The 27,813-nt window shown below is 30.3% G+C and overlaps 3 protein-coding genes across 3 annotated transcripts; 2 read left to right on the top strand and 1 right to left on the bottom strand.

The window, feature by feature from the left end:
* Nucleotides 1-1,420: 1,420 nt before the first annotated feature.
* On the top strand, nt 1,421-8,297 carry LOC142529740 (NADPH-dependent oxidoreductase 2-alkenal reductase-like). The gene is made up of 5 exons (XM_075635358.1): nt 1,421-1,697; nt 1,893-2,070; nt 2,336-2,502; nt 7,490-7,572; nt 7,800-8,297. The coding sequence occupies exons 1-5, from the start codon at nt 1,470-1,472 to the stop codon at nt 8,176-8,178; spliced, it is 1,035 nt and encodes a 344-aa protein (XP_075491473.1). The 5' UTR covers nt 1,421-1,469; the 3' UTR covers nt 8,179-8,297.
* A 6,712-nt stretch (nt 8,298-15,009) lies between these two features.
* Nucleotides 15,010-16,399, top strand: LOC142529974 (putative sugar phosphate/phosphate translocator At2g25520). The gene has a single exon (XM_075635707.1). It carries the CDS (start codon nt 15,080-15,082, stop codon nt 16,136-16,138), a length of 1,059 nt encoding a protein of 352 aa, XP_075491822.1. The 5' UTR covers nt 15,010-15,079; the 3' UTR covers nt 16,139-16,399.
* Nucleotides 16,400-21,061: 4,662 nt separating this feature from the next.
* LOC142529505 (uncharacterized protein At2g34160-like) lies at nt 21,062-26,359 on the bottom strand. The gene is made up of 5 exons (XM_075635059.1): nt 26,172-26,359; nt 26,008-26,056; nt 21,753-21,815; nt 21,554-21,618; nt 21,062-21,313 (listed from the first exon to the last, which is right to left on the bottom strand). The coding sequence occupies exons 1-5, from the start codon at nt 26,289-26,291 to the stop codon at nt 21,218-21,220; spliced, it is 393 nt and encodes a 130-aa protein (XP_075491174.1). The 5' UTR covers nt 26,292-26,359; the 3' UTR covers nt 21,062-21,217.
* Nucleotides 26,360-27,813: the final 1,454 nt, after the last annotated feature.

Genomic DNA, 27,813 nt, shown 5'->3' with positions numbered 1-27,813 from the left:
CTGGACTAATGCAATAGCATGTAAATCATATTGATCAGGTAAATCGCACTGAACAAACGACTCTGAGTTTCATCGTCATAAAAAAAAGAAATGATTTTGCTTCGAAATCACTCATATAACAGTGTAATGCAATGTCGGGGCGATGCAAGCCGGTGATATTTTTTTCCAATTTTTTTTAAAACAAATCATTAAATATTTTTCGAATATTAGAATTTTTTTTTAAAAAAAAAAAAACCGCAAAAGTTATCGCAATCGTTACATGAAATGTCCATGGAACTGAAACGGCAAGTCTACGGTAATGGCGAACCATTTTGGTATCTCTTGATTGTAATCAGGTTTGATTAACTATTCCAACAGTATTTTGTAATGTTGTATAAAAAAATTAATTAACTCCTAAATAAATAAAAATATTCTCGCAAGTCGGCAACCCGTGTCGCTTAATCATCTTCAATATATTATACATATTAAACATTAATCTCAAGATTTAAAAAAAAAAAAAAGAAAAAGAATCCACTTACTTCCATTCTTCGTTATTCCATTTCGTCGCTTTATGATCAAATTTTAAAATATTCTCTGGCATTCTTGATGTATATATACTATCGAATTAATACAAAAATTCTCGTGAAACCGTCTTAGAGGTTAATTATGTGAGACAGATTTTCGACTTGACTCAATTCATGAAAAATGATTATTTTATGTCAAAAATATTACTTTTCATGATAAGTATGGATCGAGTGAACCTGTCTTAACCGTCTTAAATATTAATTTTCATGATAAGGTATGGATCGAGTTGACATGTTTTATGCGTCTTATAACGGAACTTGCCCATTAATTAAATAATATGTTGTTAAGAGTGACTGAAAATGTATATTGTCAAATATGGAGCCAATCATTTATTAATGTTCAACTTTAATTTATTTTTAACCAATAGTTTTATATATTTTTACCAAAGCTATTAAATGATTTGATTATAATTTCTTCAAAACTAACTCTTATAATTAGTGCTGGTGATCCTTCAACAAAAAATATTAGAGTATGTCTCTTATGAAACGGTCTCACGAATCTTTATCTGTGAGATGGGTCAACCCTACCGATATTCAAAAAAAAATATTTTTATTATAAAAAGTAATATTTTTTCATGGATCACCCAAATAAGAGATGCGTCTCATAAAATACGATCTATAAAACCATAGTTTTTGAAAAAGTATTAACAAGCCGCTTTGAGCCGAACGTGGAAGGATAACAAAACAAACGAAAAACCAATAAAAATGGACCAAATTTGGTCCCCACGCAGTAAATTGTTTCCTCGACAACGATCTTTTGTCGGTCCTCGATTTTCCCGAAAATATCAACTCTAAGTGGCCTGTGATACGTTATCCATTCATTAGCTAATCAATATACATACTGACATACATATATATATATATAGCTAGAGAGAAACAGAAGCTTGGGAGTGGATAACTGAGAAAATGCAGGAAATTAGTAACAGGTTTGTAGCCATAAAGGATCATGTGAATGGAGCTCCGAAAGATTCCGACTTCGAAATCAAGACGGAAAAGATTTGTGTGTGTCCAACAATGGCCGTTATAGTCAAGAATCTGTATGTATCCGTCGATCCATACCAGATCAACCGTATGAAGAGCCACAGCGCATCCCAGGCAGCTATAAGCTTCAGCACCGCCGTTATCCCTGGCCAGGTATACGCGCACACGTGCAATCATTGAGAAATAACTAAAACAAAACTATATCCGACTCAAAATTATTAGATATAATAATTAAATGGTTGTACAAGTATATCGTAGCTTGTGCACAGAATCTCTGGTAAGTGTTTCTCCAACCATTAATTTCATCCAATATATGTGTGTGTGTGTGTGTGTGTGTGTGTCTAATAGGCCTTCGATACTTACGGCGTGGGACGCGTGGTTGTTTCTGGGCGGTCGGATTTGGAGAAGGATGATCTTGTGATCGGGTTGCTTACATGGGGGGAGTACACAACTGTTGAAGAAGGCAGGCTTCTCAACAAGTTGGACCCAATGGGTCTACCCTTGCCTTACCATGTTGGTCCTCTTGGTATGTTCTTACTTTAACCCGGATTGGATTTGAATCCATAATCTGTCTAATCATCATCATCATCGCATGTTTATGTCACTACACCACTAGCCGCTGCGGCGGAAAAGTTCTTGATAACTAACATGAGGACACATGAATTTTGGCATGTTAACAATTAAATAGGGTTTAAGCTAGCCTGTGTTTTTTAAGGATCCCATTTTCAACTGCTTTCGAATATCGAAATGAAGGGCGATCCGGGAAGATCAAAGTTGCATGTATGTTGCAGGATTTAGTGGACTCACAGCGTATGGGGGATTCTTTGAAGTGTGCAAACCAAAGAAAGGTGAGAATGTATTCGTTTCAGCAGCTTCAGGCTCTGTTGGAAGTTTGGTTGGCCAATACGCTAAGCTCTTTGGCTGCTATGTGGTTGGTTGCGCCGGTTCTGACAAAAAGGTGCACTTTCTCACACACATATATATATATATATATATATATACTAGAAAAGTGTACGTGCGTTGCACGTGAGCAACTAAATTGCTGAAAATATAAGTAAGAAATTTTGATTCTATTTAAATGAATTAAAATATGGCTAACAGCATTTATTAATTGAAGCAAACCACACAATAAAATCAAAAATCATGAACATAGACGATATATGAATCAGAGAAGTTATCTTATACACATGAAACACTTTTCAATATACTTCTTGGTTGATTTTGATAACTTGACAACTTTTTGTCGTAGTTTGTTATCATATACATATAACCATTTTGGTACACTCAGCAAGTATATATATGATCGTCTTTAACATCTATTATGTTATTTAAAATCCTCATCTGTGATATGACATGCTCGTAGTTTACTTCCCTATCAGGACGTTTTTTCGGTTTTCTACTATTGTTTTTATCCAGTAATCTTATTTTCCAAATATTTATTTTATTGTTGAATGATTTTTCAGTTTTTGACAATTATCAACTATAACTCATAAGAATAAATGTTGTTTTTAGTCGTGATTGGTTTTTACTTGTGACTAAAAGTATGTATAACATATATATTCTTCAACAACATAACCAATGAATGATGCTGTAATTTCTTCAAACATCGTGATATTTGTAATATCATTTTTATATATTTAGTATCAATATTATCAACATATAACTATAAGTTTAATAAATTTTTAACAATTATTTCTCAATCAGTGTGAGAAAAACTGGAAAATCTTTTCAAATGATTATATCTTAGAACTGTGTCATCGTTTAATTTGACGCAATTCAGGAAAGTCATTTCGTTCGTCATTTTTTAGAAGATTTGGAACAATGATTGCGTGCATCATATCATGGGGATGATATAGTTTCAATCTCATGAACAAAACAAATTTTATTCTATCGAGTTTACATTTTGTTTTATAATATTTTATATATTGTAGGACCGAGCGCTTGCCAGGTTTACCAAAAGCTATAGCTAGTAGTAATGGTGCAACTCAAATCTTTTAAACCGCATAGCAGCTCAAGCACCATGGTTCGATCGCTCTACCAAGCAGGACAATTATTACACCCAATAATCTCCATCCCAATAATTGCACTCCTTGCAATCAATGAGAATCGAACTCGTGACATTTGCTCTGATATCAATTGCAAGCACTTTACCAAAAACTATAGCTGGTGGTAATGGTGCAACTCAAATCTTTTAAACCGCACAGCATCTCAAGCACCACGGTTCGATCGCTCTACCAAACATGGACAATTATTGCACCCAACATATATTGTGAAACAACATACAAAATTAATTATTGTATTTTAAAAATCTTGAGAAGGACACGAATAACGTAATTAAGATATGTATATGAGATATCATTCAAATATATATATCAAAGTATTTGTCTTATTCAATATCTCATCTAATAATACAACTGTTTAGATTTCATGAGCATCTTATAATAGATAAAATTAATTTGATGAAATATTGTATAATTCAATTTGAATTTCACTATTCGGCTAAGTGAATTTATTTGGTGAGTAGTTCTATATGCTACCATCATATATCTCGTGAATTAGTTTGTTAGCCAATTTAACTAAAATAATAGACAAAAACAACCTCTTAGCCACCTCGAAATCTATCGAGATAATATTGGAAGAAATAAAGTGCAACCGGCTCAATGTCCCAATTTACTAAAAATGCACAAAATTGATCTATTATGTCCACAAAGCTTTAGAATTGTTCTTATACCATTAAATATAGAATAAGAATTATACACAGTTTTTTTCATGTATTTTTTTTTCTGAATGAAGGATTTTTTTTCTTTTTTTTTTATTCTTTGAGAAATATTGATATTTTATATGGTATCAATATGTTGCAAACAATGAAGTAGCAACGTTATTTTTTTTAACATTTTTTTCCATCCATTATATTTGTCCTAAATTTTTTATTCAAAATTTGATTCATTTCTTAACTACATGTATGAAATGTTTGTATGTAAGTTATTCCAAATATTGTTTTTAAGCTATTTAGTCAATTTTTTATATATGCTGCTAAATAAATATTACTAAATAATATGCTTAATTTGATCATTTTGTGTTATTGCAATGAGACGTGTTTTTTAACACAGCATTACTTGTTTTAGTGTTATATGTCGTTTGTATTGATCATGTTGTATTTGGATTTCTTATGTGATTTGTTTGTTCACCGAAAGAAAATATAAAACAAAACTATATATCCCACAATAATGATTATTTTTAATTTTTTTCCTTGAGATATTTTGTTGATTCTTAAACACATAATACATGTTTTCAGTTTGCTTAAATTACTCAGTTTGAAGCGACTTAGAAAATATTAAAAACGATGAAATGTTTCTTTATTTTTAGCTTATATCTCAGAATATAAAGAGATAATATTTTTTTATTTATTGGGACAAATATATTTCCAGACTTCTGTCTATAAATCAGTATTCAAAATTTTTACAACATTATTATATTCTCTATTCAAATTTTTTTATTTAAATTGATTGAAGGTATTTGAATTTGAGTTTTTTTGTGCTTGATTATATTATTTTTGTAGTATTATTTATTGTGAAATTAATAGGTGGACTAAAAAAATTAGTGGATTTATGAGCCCTCTGGTAGACGACAAATATGGATAAATTGTTAAAAGAGATAATATCAAGTAGATTTTTGGCATACGATTTTGTTCTAATTAAATAATTATGCATGATTTTAAATTTTAATTGTATCACAAGTTAACATATATTTTGTCGTTGTCAGATATATTTTGTCAACGATCTAATATTTTTCTTTGATTTAAGGAAAATTGTGTGACTTCATATTATATTTTTATTTCTTAAGGTTTTATTAAAGGATTTTTCATGATGATTTTGAGGCACCATTTTTTCCTTTCTGTGTTTTTTTAAAAGTAAAATATTTATGAAACCATGACGTTAATAAGGCGTCTTCTCTTTATTTGAAAAATATATTGAAAAATTTATAAATTTTTTGAATAATATGAGTTAGTATTTAATTTGACAGTGATTTATGCTTTTTGTTGCTCGTATATACTTCAATTTCTTTGTTATTGTACTAAATAAATTATTTTTGAACTTTGAGTTATCATTTTTTTATGGAGGCTGTTTGTGTCATGAATTTTTTAAATTCGTTTTGTTTAGTATTGTTTGCGGCAATTGATTTTTCTGATATTCTATTATTTGTCTTGTTGTTTATATGAAAATATGTATGAGAGTACACCAAACAAAGCCACATATTTTGGGTCTTATGTTCTACGAAGAGAGTAATATATGATTTCTGTGAATTAATTAATTTATTTGATTCTTCATATCAATTATTGCACCCAACATATATTGTAGAACAACATACAAAATTAACTATTGTATTTTAAAAATCTTGAGAAGGACGCGAATAACGTAATTAATATATGTATATAAGATATCATTCAAATATATATATCAAAGTATTTGTCTTATTCAATATCTCATCTAATAATACAACTGTTTAGATTTCATGAGCATCTTATAATAGACAAAATTAATTTGATGAAATATTGTATAATTCAATTTGAATTTCACTATTCGGCTAAGTGAATTTATTTGGCGAGTAATTCTCTATGTTACCATCATATATCTCGTGAATTAGTTTGTTAGCCTACTTTAACTAAAATAATAAACAAAAACAACATCTTAGCTACCTCGAAATCTATCGAGATAATATTGGAAAAAATAAAGTGCAACCGGCTCAATGTCCCAATTTACTAAAAATGCAAAAAATTGATCTATTGTGTCCACAAAGCTTTAGAATTGTTCTCATACCATTAAAAATAGAATGAGCATGACAAATTGTAAAACAAAAATGGCTTAATATAACATCATGAACATGACAAATTGTAACGTAAAAATGATCTTATAAAACTAATAGAAAAAATGGCTTAAATAACATCATAAGCATGACAAATTGTAAAACAAAAAATGGTAAAATGGTAAAGTTACAAATGAAAACCATATATTTAATAAATAATAATTATTTAACATCATATATCGAAAATTGACTAAATAGCTTAAATGTTTATATTGAAATCACCTACATACAAATATTTTCTCTCAATCACATATATTTGGTGATACATAAGTAGTTTTAAAATATCTCTATTGTAAATGAGAAGAAGATGTTTTATATGACCTTAATATTTGTTAATTATTTAATTTTTTTCAATGTCACTCATCTCCATTCGTCTTCCTATTATTACTTTAATGTTCGTAATATTAATAATTTTTTTAATGTATAACATTATGAGAGTGATTTTCTATTAATTTGATGTCATTGTATAAATTAAAGTAATTAAATTTAAATTTAAAAATAAAAGTAAAATTAAAATAATAAATAGCTTGATTGAGTTAAGTGCTTTATTAATAATCCTATTAAACTAACATGAAAAATGACAATAAACAAAACGGTAAAATAGTAAGTTTACAAATAAAAGTCACATATTTATAATAATAAAATAAAATAAAATAGATGTTAGTAATATTAGCAAATTTTTTAAATGTATAACATTATGATAAATTTATAAGTAAAATCAAAATAATAATTAATTTGATTAAGTTAAGTACACTATTAATTATCATATTAAACTAACATGAAAAATGACTTAAAGAACCACATGAACATGACAAAATATAAAACAAATGAAAGGATAAAAAAGAAAACTCACAAATGAAAGTTAAGTACATTATTAATTAACATATTAAACTAACATAAAAAAATTACTTAAAGAACCAAATGAACATGACAAAATATAAAATAAATAAAAGGGTAAAAATGTAAGCTCACAATTCAAACTCATATATTTATAATAGTAGTAGGTAGTAGATATATGATTTGAAAAAAGATATATAAAGTTGAATGTGTGTGTGAAATAAATGATTACTATGATTGTGTAGGTTGATTTGATTAAGGAGAAGCTGGGATTTGATGATGCATTCAACTACAAGGATGAGAAAGATCTCAAGTCAGCACTCCAAAGGTTCATAAATCTGATTTTTGGTCTCTGTTTTATTTTAATTTTTTTCAATGAAATATTTCTCTAGATAAGTTCTAACTAATGAGGAACAACTCAAAGGTAATTGTAATGTTTATAGTAAATATTATATTGATAAAGAAAAAATACTTCGAATAATAATAACAATAAGAAAATAATTTTCAATGAAAAACCAAGTCCCATGCATCTTCATTGATCTTGTTCGATATCAGGTACTTCCCCGATGGTATCGACATATACTTCGACAATGTAGGGGGCGAGATGCTCGATGCAGCGGTCGCAAATATGAACACGTTTGGGAGAGTCGCTGTATGTGGCGTCATATCCGAATACACGGGTGGTGGCAAGAGGGCGGCGCCCGATATGTTGGATGTGGTGTACAAGAGGATTACCATTCAAGGGTTTCTGGCGGCGGATTTCTTGAAATGCTACTCGGATTTTATCACAACCACGGCGGAGCACCTCCGCACGGGCAAAATGCAGGCACTTTGTGACATATCGAGTGGTGTGGAGAGCATCCCTAGTGCTTTTATAGGACTCTTTAGTGGTGGAAATATTGGGAAAAAGATGGTTCAAATTGCGGATGATTGAGGATTTCAGATGCAAAAAATATAACAAGTCATGTTTTGTTGAGGAAACATAAGATTAAGTTAACAATATGTGATATTTCCATTTTACGTTTTCCCATAAATCAGTGCAGATTAGAGATCTGTCTATTGGTGTACTCACTACTTTTGCTGCTATTATTATTATTAGAAAACATGACATTCTCAAACTAGCTTTCTTCTTTTCTCTGAAATATACAAAATATTTTTTCCAAAATATCCACCTCCATAATTCAAATTATTTTTGTAAACAAATAAAAAAAAATTCCACCTTTACATTAATATTTGATAAAAAAAATTCAATATAATCGTACATCACGCCTAGAGGTTTTCAAACAAGTGGAGCTATTTATGAGTAGCTCGACTCAAGATCGGTCACAACTCAAGCAAACTGAGCTCGATCTCGATCTCGTAATCGAGCTCGAGTATATAAAGGGTTTGTTTGAGTAGCCTATATATATATTCTATATCTATATAAATATATGAATGTGAATTGTGAATTTACATCAATGTCACATTCATTTAATAATAATCATTAATACATGTTTATATATGAATGTGAATTGTGAATTTACATCAATCTCCTTACATTCATTTAATAATAATAATCAATACATGTTTAGTTTTTTTTATTTTTTTGTGAATTTACACACTCCATTTTTTATTGTTTTTTTGGTTTCCATGTTTTTCATCTATTAATTAATGAAATTTAAATTGAAGATAAATGAATTTTAGTATTTTCCAATCTATTAATTAATGTGATTTTTTTATTTTTTGTGAATTTACACACTCCATTTTTAATTTTTTTTTGGTTTCCATGTTTTTCATCTATTAATTAATGAAATTTAAAATAAATTGAAGAGAAATGAATTTTAGTCTTTTCCAATCTATTAATTAATGTGAATTTACACACTCTATTTTTAATTTTTTTGTGAATTTACACACTCCATTTTTTTTTTTGGTTTCCATGTTTTTCATCTATTAATTAATGAAATTTAAAATAAATTGAAGAGAAATGAATTTTAGTCTTTTCCTAATCTATTAGTTAATGTGAATTTACACACTCCATTTTTATTTTTATTTTGTTTTCCATGTTTTTCACTTATTAATTAATTAATGAAATTTAAAATAAATTGACGAGAAATGAATTTTAGTACTTTCCATTCTATTAATTAATGAAATTTAAAATAAACTGAAGATGAATGAAATTTAGCATTATTTTTTGTTGTAATGAAATTTGCACTCTATTTTTTAAATTTTACGATATAACTGATACGATATAGCTAATACGAAAGTCACATCTAACAAGTTAAATTCGATTAAAGAAAATCTATATCTGTATCTATATCTATATATGAATGTGAATTTACATAAATGTCCTTACCTTCGTTTAATAATAATAATTAATACATGTTATTTTTTATTTTTTTTGTGAATTTACACACTCCATTTTTTATTTTTATTTTTTGGTTTTCCATGTTTTCATCTATTAATTAATGAAATTTAAAATAAATTGAAGAGAAATGAATTTTAGTCTTTTCCAATCTATTAATTAATGTGAATTTACACACTCTATTTTTAATTATTTTTTTTTTTGTTTTCTATGTTTTTCATCTATTAATTAATGAAATTTAAAATAAATTGAATAGAAATGAATTTTAGTATTTTTCAATATATTAATTAATGAAATTTAAGATAAACTGAAGATGACTGAAATTTAGCCTTATTTTTTGTTGTAATGAAATTCGCACTCTATTTTTAAAATTTTACGATAGAACTGATACGATATAGCTAATACGAGTTGAATTCGATTAAAGAAAATCTATATTTATATCTATATATGAATGTGAATTGTGAATTTACATAAATGTCCTAGGCCTTCATTTAATAATAATAATTAATACATGTTTATTTTTTTTTTGGTGAATTTACACACTCCATTTTTAATTTTTTTTGTTTTTCATGTTTTTAATCTATTAGTTAATGAAATTTAAAATAAATCGAAGAGAAATGAATTTTAGTCTTTTCCAATATATTCACATAAATGTCCTTACCTTCATTTAATAATAATCATTAATACATGTTTAATTTTTTTTTTTGTTGTTGTGAATTTACACCATCCATTTTTAATTTTTTTTCCATGTTTTTCATCTATTAATTAATGAAATTTAAAATAAATTGAAGAGAAATGAATTTTAATCTTTTCCAATCTATTAATTAATGAAATTTAAAATAAACTGAAGATGAATGAAATTTAGCCTTATTTTTTGTTATAATGAAATTTGCCCTCTATTTTTTAAATTTCACGATAGAACTGATACGATATAACTAATACGAAAGTCACAACTAACGAGTTAAATTTGATTAAAGAAAATTAACAAGTATATGATGTTATGATGTGATGTTTTGACATGTTATGCTATTTTACGACATGTTTACCCTTATGCTAAGATCATGAAATGTATGTTGGGTACAGTAATTTTCATTGCTGCATGTTATATATATATATTTGTTATTAAGTTACAGGTGTTGAGTCTTTAGACTCACTAGGTGTGATTGATGCAGGTGAGCATATTGATCAGTATATCGAAGGTGCCAAAGACTAAGTAGCCGGAGCTGGATGTGCGCACGCTAACCCGATGACCTTATTTTTTCCGCACGTTTTCATCTATTAATTAATGAAATCTAAACTAAATTGAAGTAAAATAAAATTTAGCATTATTCTTTTGTGATGGAATTTGCAATCCATTTTTTTAAAAAACATTTATATCTATAATGAAATTCAATCTATTATCTATCTATCTATCTATCTATCTATCTATTATTATTATTATTATTATTATTATTATAAATATATGAGTTTGAATTGTGAATTTACATATATGTCCTTATCTTCATTAAATAATATTTATTACTACTATAAATATATGAGTTTGAATTGTGAATTTACATATATGTTTTTATCTTCATTAAATAATATTCATTAATATATATCGATTTGTTTGTTTTGTTTTCATATATTAATTAATGGAGTCTAAACAAAATTGAAGAAAAATAAAATTTAGCATCAACCTTCATTCTTCAGTAAAAATTTGCACTCCATTTTTAATTTTTTTTTGTTTTTCTTGTTTTTCATCTATTAATTAATGGAATTTAAAATAAATTGAAGAGAAATGAATTTTAGTCTTCATTTTTTGTGATGAAATTTGTACTCCATTTAAAAAAAAAACATATATTTAATGAAATTCGAAACGATAATATTAATAAATATTTTTTTGTTTATTTTCTATCAGCTATTAATGACTTCTAAAATAAATTAAAGAAAAATGAAATTTAACCAACTTTTTTTGGAATAAAATTTAAATTTATCTTTCATTTTTTGAATCTCCATTTTTTGTGATGAAATTTGTACTCCATTTAAAAAAAAAACATATCTTTATTGAAATTCAAAACGATAATATTAATAAATATTTTGTTGTTTATTTTCTATCAGCTATTAATGACTTCTAAAATAAATTGAAGAAAAATAAAATTTAGCCACCATTTTTTGAAATAAAATTAAATTTATCTTTCATTTTTTGAAATAAAATTTACAATCTATTTTTTAAAATATATATATATATATATATCTTTAATGAAATTTAAAATAAATAAAAGAATAATGAAATTTGCATTTTTGTTTGATTTCTATTTTTTATTAATTAAGAAATTTTAAAATAAATCGAATAAAAATGAAGTTTATATTATTGTTTAAAATTTTATAATTCTCCAATTTTTATTAGGTTTTATGTGAAACAGTTTCATTGTTATATAGTCCTGAGAGGGGCTGACCCAGTTATTTCAGGGGTGAAAAATAATTTTTTTTCACGATTCAAGTCAGATATGAGACATATTTCACAAAATTCACTCGTGAAACAACCTCATAGGAGTTTCTGTGTCAATTTTATTTTAACTTAAATAAATTAACATCTATGAATAACATAAATAATAATAATTAATATACTTCTTTTCGCTTGTTTGTTTTTTTCATCTATTATTTAATATATTTTAAAATAAATTGAAGAAAAATAAAATTTAACCACCAGTTTTTAGAATGAAATTTAAATTAAACATTCATTTTTTGGAATGAAATTTACACATCATTTAAAAAAAAATATCTTTAATAAACTTTAAAATAATAATAATAAATACATATTCTATTGTTTGTTTTTTTCCCAACTATCAATTAATTCTAAATAAAATTGAGCAAAATGAAATTTAGCCATCATTTTTTGAAATGGAATTTATACTTTATTTGTTTTAAAAAATATATCTGTAATATAATTTAAAATGAATAGAAGAATAATAAAATTTACAATATATTTTCACAGAATGAATTATATCCTTATTTTAAAAATAATTCTTTTTGTTTGACTTCTCTTTTTTTTTTTAATGAATTTTATAGTTCTCCAATTTTTGAATTGGGCTTATGTGAGCCGATCTCATGAATATATCCTTCAGATGGCCAACCAGTCAATTTTCAGAGTGAAAAACAATGATTTTTCATGATTAGTGTAGGACATGAGACATGTTCTCGTGAAATAGCCTCGTAGGAGTTTTTATGAAATTTTTATTTTAAACTTGAGTAAATTAACATCCATAAATAACGTAAATAATACACGATTAATAAATTTGAAAATTCTAATAAAATTGTGTGAATTTACATATATTTCCTTATTTTCGTTAAATAATATTAATAAATACATGTATTTTTTTGTTCGTTTTCAGGTATTAATTAATTTTATAATAATTGAAGAAAAATAAAATTTCATTTTTGGAATGAAATTTACAGCTTTTTTAAATATATATATATATATATTATAATATATATATATATATATATATATATATATATTTAATGAAATTTAAAATAAACGACACAATGTCAGCAGCTTAACTTACTAAAACTTCATAGGAGTTCACTCATCCCAATATTACCTTCACTCTTGCATGTTTAACTTAGCAAAACTGAATGATAGTGAAAGATTTATCTTTTAGTTCGAATGTTGCTTAATCTTTATGTCAAAATTTATATTTGTTACCTACGACGCATTATTTATTTCTTATAATTGTGATTTACCATGCAAAGCTCTGTACTAAGCAAATGGTGAATATAATGAGGATTGCATTGACGTGACTGTCAATTTTTCAAATTGTAAAACCCTATGCATGACAAACACAAATAATTGTTTGGTATCATAAGAAAACATTTCAAAAGAATCAAAATGAGTTTAAATTAATTTTATGTGTAATAATTATTCTTATATACATCAAATGGATAGAAAAAGTAGAATATAAATGAAATCAAATCGTTTTTATGTAAAACTAATTACCAATACCCACCCAAGTTTTAGATCACACTAAAAAAAAGGTGATCATTACTTTACTTCTTTATGTTACAAGTATAGAATAACAATCACAATTGAAGATGAGAATGAGATGACAATAATAACATTATTTGGAAAAGTTGCAGCGTCTTTTGTTGGATGTTCTATTGAAGATTTTATTCAAATTCATGACCAGGTATAAGATAAAACAAACAAATGATTTTATATCTACATAAATATTGCATCTAACAATAAAAATTTTCAATACAGAATTTACCAAATAACCCATATAATGATTCGCTAAATCAACCAAGCTCCAAGCTCCACACATTCTTGTTCAAGTTAGATAATTCATTGGAAAAACGTGATGAAGTGTTAAAAATTGTGGCAGAAGCTATTGAGATACATGTTAATTATCCAACAACAAATGTCAATATCAAGATACGGAGATCTCGAAAGATTATCAAGCCAACTAAACAAAGCTGTGTACCACCAAAGGTAGAAAAATCAAATGAAATAAATATCAACAAAAACATGAAGATCCATGAAGACGAAGATGAAATAGAGATTCGAGATGAAGAACTAATTGCCGAGTACAAAAAAAATAGATAAGAAGATAAAAACCGATGGACACAAAAAGATTTCAAGAGGTCTTCAAATCAAAGACAAGAAAATGTGATGATTTCATTTGTAACTAAATAATTAATTATTTATCTATTAAAAGTTATTCTTATTTCAAAAATAATTTAAACACATTTAAATAAAATTATCATAGACAAATTATCTTTATTTCTCAACGTGCAACGCACGTGCATTTATCTAGTAAATATAAATATGTATATAAATATATATATATATATATATATTATCAAGTCGATCTCAAGCTTGAAAATTAACATTCGAATTGAATCGAGCTTGAGTTTGAGTATTTTAATTTTTTTCGAGTCGAGCTCGAGTATCATAATTATACCCCTAGTCATGAGGGGGAAAAAACTAAAATTGTCAAAATATATAAATAGCAAAAAATGAAATTTTGAAGACACACAGGATTAAAATTTCAAAGAGTCAAACATACCGGATAATCTTTTTTCTTATTTTTATAAATAAATAAATAAAATGAAAACTCAACCTTAAGTTTTAGGCAAAAAATTTTGTGAGACGGTCTCATGGGTCATATTTTGTGAGACGGATATCTTATTTGGGTCATTCACGAAAAATTATTACTTTATATGCCAAGAGTATTATTTTTTATTGTGAATATCGGTAGGGTTGACCTGTCTCACTGATAAAAATTCGTGAAATCGTCTCACAAGAGACCTACTTGTTGTATTGATATGAAAAATTTATTTAAATATAATAGTACTTTATAAAAAAAAATATTTTATAATAAAATTAATATGTATATTAATGCCACTTAAAAGACTGTATTTAGTACTATTAGAACTCTATTTATTAGTAGTATATGTTTCCTCGTATAAGAAGACTGTATGCAGCAGAGTAACAGAAGAGAAGCGATCAAGAATGGGGAAAGGCGGTGCTTTGAGCGAAAGCGTCGTGAAGAAGATCGTGCTTTCCTACACTTATGTGGCCATTTGGATCTTCCTCTCCTTCACGGTCATCGTCTACAACAAGTACATTCTCGATCGGAAGATGTATAATTGGCCTTACCCAATCTCTCTTACCATGATTCACATGGCTTTTTGTTCTTCTCTCGCCTATCTGCTCGTCCGAGTCTTCAAGGCTGTGGATCCAGTCACCATGTCTTGGGATCTTTATCTGAGATCTGTGGTCCCAATTGGCCTTTTGTACTCTCTCTCCCTCTGGCTCTCGAATTCGGCCTATATTTATCTCTCCGTGTCATTTATTCAAATGCTCAAGGCGTTGATGCCAGTGGCCGTGTATTCCATCGGTGTTCTGCTCAAGAAAGATGCTTTCAAATCGGAGACGATGGCCAACATGCTTTCGATCTCGATTGGGGTCGCGATTGCTGCGTATGGCGAGGCAAAGTTTGATTCTTGGGGGGTTGCTCTTCAATTGGGTGCTGTGGCTTTTGAGGCCACCAGGCTTGTCATGATTCAGATCCTGCTTAATTCTAAGGGGATCACTCTCAATCCGATTACTTCTCTTTATTATGTGGCACCATGTTGCTTGGTTTTCTTGTCAGTCCCTTGGGCATTTGTTGAGTTTCCTTTGTTGAAGGAGAATTCAAGCTTCCACTTTGACTATGTGATTTTTGGGACTAATTCTTTCTGTGCGTTTGCGCTGAATCTTGCGGTGTTTTTGCTTGTCGGGAAGACCTCAGCTTTGACCATGAACGTGGCTGGCGTGGTGAAGGACTGGCTCCTGATTGCCTTTTCTTGGTCTGTGATCAAGGATACCGTGACCCCTATTAACTTGTTTGGTTATGCATTGGCTTTCTTGGCTGTAGGCTATTACAATCACTCGAAGTTGCAAGCTATGAAAGCTAAGGAAGCACAGAAGATGGCGCAACAGGCTGATGAGGAAGCGGGGAGGTTGTTGGAGGAAAAGGAAGTCCAGAACAATGATGGTGATCCCAAAAGGAACGAGTCTCATACTTAATTCCTTTGTGTGATATGTTGGATTTGCTTGAAATTGAATACCAAATTGAACATCAGAGTCATGGTCCTGGAGATGAATTGAGGATGGCTACATGAATGACCTATTAGGTTCTACTTTGGCTGCGTAGTTTTAGGAGTTTCTTTCTTCCATATGTTCTGCTAATTTATTACTTTTTTTATACCTATTAACTTTTGTCACTTCATGTTACTGGGAATTTGAGGTTGCTCCTATTGCCATTATAATGTGTTTGTGACCAAAGAATGAATTGAGCTTCGTTATCTTAAGTTTATTTCTGATGACACAATTTACTTATAAACAATAAAATATTTTCCATACAAACTTGGAGGATTATATTTCATGTCGTACAATAGTATACTTTCTGTGTTCTATCTTGTTCCCTTCACGCATCAAGATACTAGTTATGTTTATGTTAAGCTGCCTTTTAGGAGCTTTCCAAATTTCTTCCAGTCATTATTTACAATTATTAAAAATATCCCACTTGTGAATATTGTATATGCTTTTAGATTTATATTTAAGATATGTGGATCAATGGTTCCTTTATCTTACCTATCTTGGTCGAGCTTTCTTTAAAGTTGATTCTTTATTGAATGCATCAGATGGATGGACTTTGTTCTTTCTCACGAGAAAATATACTGGCAGTAAAAATCGGCAACGTGTCTGGTTATGTTTCGCTAGTCCGAACCGTTATTGTTCCCCGATTTTGGTGGATCATCGGCTCGTTTGTTAAGTCTACATGATTTCTTTTGTCGAATGGCCGTTACGGCGGTGTTGTTGCTGTGTTTGTCTATCCCTATATTTGTTGATATTGTATCCGAAGTGTGATTCTTGAACCTGTCATATAGTAATATACTTTCTTCCTGCCATACTCGCGCATGTCGCGCATATGCGCGAGGTTGCCGTGAAGATACGCGCCGAGACCTAGTGTCTCGTGCATATGCGCCGAAGAGGTCGCGCATATGCGCGAGACGTGCATTTGGAAGATGAAGCCACGTTTCTCCACCATGCATGATATATAGATATATATATATATATATATGGTGTTCTTGACATAGTAAACATCGTATAATCGAAACCGGATTGAGAAACAGATACCGTATGAAATTGTTATGATTTTCAAAATGGATTTGATTGGGATTTGATATCAGATTTGTATTGTTATTGATTATGAGTTGTGGGAATTGATATCTGTTGATTTGTATTGCTGGGTATATTGAGATTGTGCAGTTATGCCGTTGAAACAGAATTAGATTGAGTTCTGATTATATCCAGTATTGATTTGAGTGGTATATTGATATTGTACTCCTCGATATTGTCATTGCCAGATTGAGTATTGACAGACTTCGAATTCGAGACATCGACTTCGTCAGATCAACAAGAAGAAAGGTATAAATCAATGTTGATCCGAGATTGCACAACTCAAGTTTGATTTAACTTGAGTTTCCCAAAATCACATACTTAATTGTCATTGCCTCGATATGTTGCAATGTCTGAGATTGAGATGCTTATTCTATTGATTTATAGCAAAGCGTATATTGAGTCAGGGGCGGAGATGCCTAGTCATTGGCAGGATATGCCAAGTCTGTGGCGGATATGCCAGGACACTGGATGTTTGGTTTATATCGATGTTTGCTTAGGAGTTGATTTATTCATATCGCTGAGATTCGATATATGAGACAATGTCCAGGAACCGAGATCCCTAGATTAGAGATGAGTCGAGTCTGAGATGACGAGTCACGAGTTTATTTACAGTTTTACATCATTCATGTTTTCGGATTAGATACATGTTATTGATAACTGTTATATGCTTTTATATATGTATTTATATGATTGCATGTTTACATTGTTTATACTGAGATTATATTCTCACCGGAGTTATCCGGCTGTTGTCGTGTTTGTATGTGTGCATGACAACAGATGGGATATGATCAGGGTCAAGAAGAGGATGAGAGAGGACAAGTTAGCGTGGAGATCCGGATCAGAAGTAGATAGGCTTCAGCACTTGATATATAGTAGTTGAACCCTAGTTTGATTTTAATGTATTGAGTACAAGACATGTACTTTACTTTTGATATGTATATCAGATTGATTACATTACTTTTCCGCACTTGTATTTTTAAAAAAAAAAAATTAGACCCTGTTTATCTTAATTGATTCAATTATTCCCAAAGATGATTAAGAAATGAATTAACGTCCGGGTCCCCACAGCAGGTATCCTGTTATCACTTTTTGTTCTTCATGTCTAAACTCTAAACATAAAAACAGGTGTTATCGGGTTGGAAAGACCAAGTTGGCTTCTGCGTCCATATATACATCCAATTTAGTGTTGATGTAGGGACCGAATTTATAAACCGGCAAGGCTCTAGGATGGCAAACAGTCGAGTTTGTGCAAATGACTGTCGTTATTTTAAGTACTGTTTTGGCTGCTGTACGATTTAAATGATTCAAACTTGACTATGTGAATTAGCTATAACTTTGGTATACATACTTTTGAACCACTATAACAGGTAATATAAAGAATTTAGTCGATCGAAAGATCATTTTTAAGTTCGTGCACGTGATCAGCAACGTGATGTTTGGATCATTTGACAATGAAATTTTCGAGTCCCAGACTCCCATGATTCATCACTACAAAAAAAGGCTAAAGACAATGGTGAAAAACCGTTGTCGTAGGTCTTGTAAAACCATTGTTAAAGATCCTATGGTTAAAGGATGCACTCAAAGACAACGATTATGCGTCAAAAATTAGCGACGATGATCATGACAAACTGTCGCTAATTTGTGACGATTTGATAAACTGTCGCTAATTTGCGACGGTTTAATGAACCGTCGCTTTCCATAGAGTCCGTCGCTACGTTTAGCGGTGGTTAGTCATGATTTCCGTCGCTAATTTTTTCAGTAAAATAAAAAAAATAACTTTTAATAATTTAATAAATCTAAAAAAAACTTACAATCCGACTACGCTAACAACATTCATGATCTTAACTAACACTTAAAAATTTACAATAAATTGAAGCCAAAAACTTTACCCTAAATCGAAACTAAAATCGTGTAAGAGAAAAATTTTAAGTGGTGTGGAGGAAAATGCAGTGAAAACGTGGGTATTTATAGACATGTTGCTACGCTTTTTAATTAATAACGACGGTAATTTTATAAACCGTCGAGGTTAGTCATACACTGTCGCTATTAGCGACGGTTTGATATTAATATGTCGTTAATCCGTCGCTAATTTAAAACTTTTTAGCGACGGTTTTGAATAAATCTTCGCGAATTTAAAATATGCGACGGTTTAGCTTAATTTTAGTGACGGTTTTTGAATAAACTCGTAAGCTAATTTAAAAATTGCGACGTCGCTAAATTTCGCGACGATTTTGCTAAAACCGTCGCGAAATATAACAGTTTAATAGAACCGTTTTGTTTATCGAAAAAACACGCTAATCGACAAAAATTTTCTAAAACCGTTGTCGATTGCCCAAAAAAACACGTTAATAGACAACAGTTTATAGAACCGTTGTCGTTTACCCTAAAAAACGCTCAAAGACAACGGTTTTTTTCTTTAACCCCCCAAAAAGACAACGGTTTCAGAAAACCGTTGTCTTTTGCTTTAAGAAATGCTATACGACAACGGTTTTCTAAAAAAAACGTCGTAAAAAATAAAAGACAACGGTTTTAGCGAAAAATCATTGTCGTATGTGTGTTGTTGAATGACAAATTTTTTGTAGTGCATGAATCAAAAAATTGTTTTACATAATCAATGGTGGGTCTTTTTTCTTTTTTTTTTTTTGACTAATTTATGCACGTGATGGAGGAGGCCAACATGCGTGGCAGAAGATTCAAGATTGTCTGATATATACTCCTCCAAATGGGTTCGATACTCTAATTTCTTGAAAATTTCAGTTTCTTGAAAAATTCAGTTTTTAAGTTTCATCCCATTTTTGTTGTGAACACAGTCAGTCGCATGGATATTTATGATTAGTTAATTTACCTATATACGATATTAAGAAAAACAAAAAACAATTAATTCAGGGTGTGTGCAGCCAAGATTAAATATATAGAAACGTCAATCAATGCCATAAGATAAAATAGATCAGCCAGCTGCCACTATGCGCGCGCTCTCTCTCTATACAAGTCTTGGAGTATAAAAAATATATTTTCAGTTATAAAAGATCTTAAATATATATATATATATATATATATATATATAAATAACAAAAATTTATTTATTGAAGTTTAAAATCTAAACATATATGTAATAAAATATTATTATATTTTTTACAAAATAAAAAAGTGGATCCTCATTCATGAAGTAGTACCGATATGTTCAATAGAGGCTTGAAGAAGAAAACTATGTGAAGCAGCGTCTCGTCATAAACTTGTGGCACCAGAAATTTTACAAGAATCTAATGAAGCTTGTAACACGCTGTCGAGTTATTTTGTGAAGAGCGTCGAATGAAAAATATTCCTGATCTAGACCACCACCCGTTATCCTGTAGATCGGTTGAAAGAGGTGACTGCTACATATTCAAATATAGTCGAAGTCATTCAACTTTGGCGATGTTCGTAAACTTGCACCAGACTTCACCGTGCATAAGTAATTTCAACTTGAGTAATTTGATATTGAATTTGGATGAAATACAAAAGTTTCAAAATACTTCAACTTCTATAGACTTGTGCCAACTTCTGCAATAAATATTTTCAAAACTAGGTTACGGAGACTATTTGGGACTTTATCGATGTTTGCTTAGAAAGAAATGCTCGAAGCTTTGATAGGATTTTAGTTGGCGATTATATGTAATACAAGAAATCGTTGAGCGAAATCGAAAAGAACAAAGTTGAATGCAAGTATTCACTGTGAATCTTCTATCACCTTTTACGAAACAAGGTGTAGAAAATCAGACTGAATAATTCAAGCAAAACTGAATAATGAATAGAAGATGAAAATTTTGTTTTACCACCAAGAATCCTAGATTGATTTCTGTTACTATAACTTGCATCAAATTTCATGTGACCTTGACAAGAAAGCACTGACATAACAAACAAGTAAATAAAAATACCCATATTCTAACTTTGATCTTCAACGCCTCCCACTCTGTCATCTGCAGCAGCTGCAGCCATCAATTCGTCAAACTTATCCGTCTTCCCCAGCACTATCTCAATCTAATTAACAAACAGAAACATGGTCAAGGACATATATAACACAGTTTGTCAGTAACAATCTGATGCTTCAATTTCTTATGTGGAACTTCAGTGGTGGGCAACAGGCCAAAATATAACATGAAAAGCAGAAACAAAAAATCGGGTGTTTCCGGCCAAAAAAGAGAGAAAAATCAGCAACTGTGATTTAAAAAAAGCCTCGTACTTTTATGCCATGAGCATCAACCAGATTGTACAACTTACTTTGGCTTTGGAGACTGTTCGCCCTCTAGATTCATCTCCGATTTCAACAGTGGAGGTCATGATCTCTGCAGAGCATTACATCCTTGTTAATATGGACAACAGGCAGCCAGTAGCCGATCGGTACTCATTTCCAGTTTACACGTATTTGGGAACTAATGGTTGTAAACAAAAAAACAAATATGAAAGGGTATAGCCCTACTCTTCTCAACTGCAAGTCCATTATTCTTGAGGATTTCTGCAATGCTCACAACAGTAGAAATAGCTGCAAAGATCGAAGACAACAGACCATTACGAGTAATGAACTAGATAAGGTTCATTGTATTGGAAAAAAAACACTCGATTATAGTGCAGTACAAAACAGCATATCATAGAGAAAAGGCGATTTTTCAAGTTAAGCTTCATGAGTTATAAAGTCGAAATTAGATAACAGGTGCTCCAGTTAGCAAAATAAATTAGCAACAAAGATAGGAATTATTCAGAATCTTCAAATAAACAACTTAATTCCTGGTAACATTTTTGCTTCATCCTAGTTAGCATTTTTGCTCCATTGCTTCATCACTTTGAAGGAGTCAGAGATGATAAACTGCATACTTGCATCTTTAACCAATCAGAAAACAGGTAGGGAACAGAAGGTACACAAGGGTAATGGAAAATCATTCTGAAATGTGTACCCTATCAAAGGTGTTCATTGTGTAACTAATCATCTTTTAACTTTGGTTAACCAAGAGTTCAATCAGCAAACAAGTACATGCATGTAAACAGCCATCTCGATCAGCTACTAATTCTGGTGAATATTGAGGAAGTTCTCAGTTGGAAATAATAGCACCCATATTCAACTGAGCTCGCAAAACAGTTCTTTAACTCATAATATTTATTCCCTAATAATATTTGAAAGTAGGAAAAGAAACAAAAAAAATGAAAGAGAAATATTGCACAAAAATGCAAGCCAAAGAGGGTTGGCTTTTGAACTAGTTAACTAGAATTGCAGCAACGAGTAGAGATGTAAAAGAGTTGAGCTTCTAAATTTTTTGAGGCTCATAAACCCCAAAGTCAAGCTTGAACCGCTAAGTGAGCTAGTTGAATAAATTATCTAATTCAAAATCGGATACAACTAGGACTCTATATAGTGCTCCTTGCCCAGAGAAATTCATTTCAAAGAATGAAGATTTTAAGATGTAGAAAGGTTCTTAAATCTCCTCGCATGTTAAAAGTTCAAAAAAAGGGTTATTAAGTGAGACATTAACTGAAAGAAGTTTACCAAAGAAAAAAAAAACCTCCTAATATCTTCCAATACTTTAATCTTCTCCATATTATTTTTTTGATTATAAACTACATTTTTTTAGAATAAGAAAACAAATTACAATTAAGCGGATGTGAAATATGCAAACAAACCAAAAAGAAAGAAAACTACTCCATATTTTAATTCCATGTTGGATGATTCCGTGATATGCCCTGTAAGGCCCAGATTGCTTTCCGCAGACAACTAGATGTCGGACTCCATCTCCTTATACCAACCCCTCATGACCTACCAGTATTTCTATGCCATATTGCATTCTCCTCCAATAAAATACCCATGGCCATTTGCAAACCTAGTCGGGAGCCTCCAAAATTCCTGTTTTGCAACTCTTCCATCCTTGTGGATTCGAACTTCTTTCCAATCAACAAGACATTTCTGACTTTGACTCATAAAATTAAGGATACTTCTTCACTATTCACAACTTTAGACATCTTGAAACTAGACACATGGTAAACAGGAGAGAAAAAATACCTATCTAATTTGAATGAACCACCCTCCTTTATAAGCATGTTTTATTCCATCAATCTCACCGTTTAGCTAATTTAGGTACAACAATTTCCAAGAATATAGAGTTCTACGGTTATCTTCCTCGAGGAAGATACAAATATATTTGATTGGCAAGAGTCAAACAAAACATCCCAGTCCTAATGCACAGTCACTTATTAAATACACATTTGAGTTGATGACAAAACCATACTCATTTCCCAAATAAATCTTCAGTCTGAAATTAGTTAAACTATATCTAGCAAACTAAATAAACAACACAAATTGTCTTCATTCTCATTAAAGAAATGCAATATGACAATGGGAAAGAAATCCTATTCTCCACTCCTTGTTGATCATTCAATTTAAAACATCATTACAAGCGCTGGAAAAAAAGGGTGCTAATGATCTCCTTGCCACGATCCTCTTGACCTTACTATTTTTCCCTTGGTCCCCATAAACTATCATCGCATAAGAAACGAATAATATACATTTACACTTGAATCAGAAAACTAGGATTCAACTACAAGACTTTGACATCTAGGAACATCTTTTCCATCAAATAATAAGTTCTTAAAAGAGTTCTACCATACCGTCAAATACCATGCCATTAGTGTCCTCAATAACACTTCCAAAGTCTCCAGTTTGAATATCACATTTTTCGCTCCTCCGGAATTACAAGTGCAAGGAATGGTTTCATTTTTTCACTCCCATCATTGGAAAATTAAATTTTTAGAAGCATGCACAAGTTTTTACATTTTCCATATGTCCAATCATTTAGGACCCAACGATTTCACTCAAATCAAGCACCTTTCTATGTTCTGATGGCTTATCATAAAATTAGCTTGGAACTTGTTCAACACAGGGATATACACAGATCGAGCTGGCTAGCAAGCTTTGGAGCTGGGTCGATATAAGTTCTATTAAAATTTGATCAAATTAGAGCCGAGCCTAAATCTTTTCAGGCCCAATTTGTTTTGTTTGATGGTTTAGCAAGTGGCTCACGAGCCTTATCATAAAACATTATTTTATATATTCTGTAACACGTTACTATTTTATTCATCAAGAATATTAACTACTTTCATTATTAAATACTACACATAAAAACCACACACACCAAAACTACTATATTCACTCCACAGTCCACTTCACCTTCTCAAATCCACCGCCCCCTCCCTCCAGTCTCATCTGTATCTCAATTGTATTATCTTGCAAAGAAGTATATCATCCACCAAAACTCATAAAATAGAGAATTTTACATTCATGTATCTAGCTCAATAATTTTTTGCTTTATTGATATGTGATGTCGCAATCCATTATGCAATATAATAAATTATGCCGATGACTTTGTGGTGTGAAAACAAGCTGCTAAGACATCAAGGTTCATCAACCCTCCATTGCTGTGAAGTTTATTTTCCTAATGTAGTTTTTCTTTCTTTTGTTATGGGGAAGAAAACATACCCAAAGATGAAACCATTTTATTCTTTTAATATATAAATTTAGATTTTATTGTTGCAAATGGTTTGTTATTATTTTTAAACAAATTGCAACAGAAAATAAAAAGGTTGGTGTTCAAACGTCCTACAGCTGCTCGAACAAAATTTTGAAGCGTAAAATTGTAGAGTTCGAAACTATTTGGATTGAAGTTCAACAATATGGCACCGAGCTCGAGCTTCAAGACTAGTTCAGCAGGAGCTCGAGCTTAAAAAAATTGACTCTTCGAACTTTAAACGAGCAGAAACATGCTTCAAACAATTTAATACAGAAGTTAAACTATAAAATTTGAAAGCATTCGGCTCATTGCACCTGTAGTTCCAACTAAAGGTACGACCAACATAACTGCTTGTGCTTGGTTAAGGCAGGGTTTTCAAACACCGGATGAAGTGGGTCATGTCAAGTAAAAATAATTCCACAATGGCTTGAATTTATAAAACAGTATACTTGATCTGATTTTCACCAAACTAACTTGAGTTGGTCTGGATTCACCAAGGTCAAGAATTTCAAGGGCTTAAGTTGTGTCACGAATGCATAGTTAATTGGTGAAGGTGACTAGGTGAGTAAATATACTATTTATAAATCTTCAAACCGATGCCAGGTTAAAGACTGTAGGACTTGTGTTTCTTTTGTGACTAACATCGCCATAATGGACACTATTTCTTAAGTTTGAAGATTATTACAGTCATTAATTCAACTTGAAATGTATTGAAAATAAGCTTCAAACATCTTTACCAATGAGACCACCTTTGCATAAGCAAAGATAAAAATCTCAAAACAACCCACAGATGCACTCACGAGAGATAGAAACAGCTAGAGCAGAGAGAAACTTTCATACAGTCTTTCGAACTGCCGGGAGTCTATTATCTAGTATTCTAGGATTAAAAAGAAAGCATTCTTCTTTCCTTTGGAAGAAGAATTCATTGTGAAAAAAGCTATACTCGCAACCCAAGCTCTTCATTCTTGCACTCGGTCGGCGCCAAGACTTTCTCAGTTAAAACAATTTTCTAGTCATGTAGTCCCTTTATAAAACGTTTGATTCGTTCATCCCAATTACAAGGAAGAAAAAACAACGTACAGCTCACGTATTTAGCATCAATAAATCCAGATAACATGATTGAATCAGCATATCGGTAAATTAAAAAAAATGAAAAAGAAAGACAAGAAATCCAAAAAATACCCATCCCAAGAGCAGAAAGCTCGGCCTCATTGTATTGCTGCATGTACCTCTGCACACATTGAATACACCACAGATCTCAGATCCACGGCATAAAAACCACATATTCAGTAAATTCTCTTTATTTCTAACAGGAAAGATACGAGGAGATCGAAATACAGTAATACCTTGGCTAGATTGACATAGAAGAAGAGAGGCTTTTTGGTGTTGGAAACCTGGATACGATTCTTCTTCCGATTATCACCGGCGACGTTGATGTTGCTCACTCCATCAGTTATCTCCTCCATCTTTGCAAATTCTATGTCTCTCACAGTTGTAGGTTTACTCACAAATACATAAAAACTCGCGAATGTGTGTTCTGTAAAAAGATAAAAATGAAATAGTTTTTTAAAATTTTAAAATAAAACTATAAAATTATAAAGTTTTGAAATTGAAATTGTTGGAAATAAAATAAAATAAAATATAGTTGATGTTTTAGGCAAATTCAAAATTACACGATTCCATATAATTATCAGAGTAGGTCTTTTGTGAGACGCTCTCACGAATCTTTATCTGTGAGACGGGTCAATCCTACCAATATTCACAATAAAAAGTAATACTCTTCGCATAAAAAGTAATATTTTTTCATGAATGACCCAAATAAAATATCCGTCTCACAAAATACGACCTGCAAGACCGTTACGATAAGGTGTTCTTCGTTTGTAGAATGGCTTAATGGAGATATTTATAGGGATGTAAACGAACCAAACCGTTTGTGAGCTATTCGAAGCTCGATTCGATAAAAGCTCGTTTGAGCTCGTTTAATGAGGCTCGTTAAGATAAACAAACCAAACTCAAGCTTTACAGTATTCAGCTCGTTAGCTCGTGAACATGTTCGTTGATAAGTTCATGAGTAATCTTTTAGATGAAAAAATAATAGTTTTGATATTTGATTTATTGATTTTGCATATTATTTATGAAATATATAGAAAAATCTACTAAATTTATTTATTATAATAAATTTACATAATTTTAATAAGAATAATATATTTTTCTTTAAATATATAATTTATTTTTTAATTAATTTAATGAAAATTTAAATGTATAATTCATATTTATTAAGCTTGTTTAGGCTCGATAAAGGCTTGAATAAGCTCGTGAACCATGCATATATTCGTTAAATAAAGCTCGAGCTCGGCTCGATTATAAACGAACTAAGCTCAAACATTCAAGAGCTCGGCTCGGCTCGACTCGATTACATCTCTAGATATTTCTATTTGGCTCAGTAGAATTGTAGCTCAAGACCCTTTGAACTAATTTTACTGTTGGTTTCCACTAAAAAAAAAGGAATAAAAATTATTTTGGTACATGAATCATCGATAAATTGTCGAATTGATACATGAACTAGTATAATGTCAATTTTATCTAAGTTTAATCATTGTTGTTAAGTTCAACTCGACACATATTTATTTTTCAATATTATTTTTATGATTAAATTTTTTGAATATATATATATATATATTTTTGCATGTACGCGTGAAATAATAGCCATTTTTATATTCGTATATATATTCTAATAAAAAGCAGATTATAAAAATAAAATCTTGATTTAGTATTAAAAAATTAAATACTACTGATTTCAAAATAAATTATCTATAAATAAGCAACAACATACAACACAAAAAATACAACACATTTTTCACAATAATTAAATTTGCAAAAATCGACAAAAAAAATAAAATAAAATAATGTTTTAACCATTATAACCCGAGTGGTAATTTAGAATTAGAGTAAATATAAAATTGTGTTCGACATTTTTATAATTTCAAA

The sequence above is a fragment of the Primulina tabacum genome, chromosome 16, assembly GCF_025594145.1.
Source record: "Primulina tabacum isolate GXHZ01 chromosome 16, ASM2559414v2, whole genome shotgun sequence".
NCBI classification, from domain to species: Eukaryota; Viridiplantae; Streptophyta; class Magnoliopsida; order Lamiales; family Gesneriaceae; genus Primulina; species Primulina tabacum.
Note: the sequence above shows the minus strand (reverse complement) of the source record. Positions and strands in the feature narration are given on the sequence as shown.

Coding starts and splice junctions, on each gene's coding strand:
- LOC142529974 (XM_075635707.1), top strand. CDS start 15,080: ATGGGGAAAGGCGGTGCTTTGAGCGAAAGCGTCGTGAAGAAGATCGTG.
- LOC142529740 (XM_075635358.1), top strand. CDS start 1,470: ATGCAGGAAATTAGTAACAGGTTTGTAGCCATAAAGGATCATGTGAAT. Junction 2,071..2,335: donor TTACCATGTTGGTCCTCTTG/GTATGTTCTTAC, acceptor TGTATGTTGCAG/GATTTAGTGGACTCACAGCG. Junction 7,573..7,799: donor CTCAAGTCAGCACTCCAAAG/GTTCATAAATCT, acceptor GTTCGATATCAG/GTACTTCCCCGATGGTATCG.
- LOC142529505 (XM_075635059.1), bottom strand. CDS start 26,291: ATGGAGGAGATAACTGATGGAGTGAGCAACATCAACGTCGCCGGTGAT. Junction 21,816..26,007: donor GCTTTCTGCTCTTGGGATGG/GTATTTTTTGGA, acceptor CGATCTTTGCAG/CTATTTCTACTGTTGTGAGC. Junction 21,619..21,752: donor TGGACTTGCAGTTGAGAAGA/GTAGGGCTATAC, acceptor AATGCTCTGCAG/AGATCATGACCTCCACTGTT.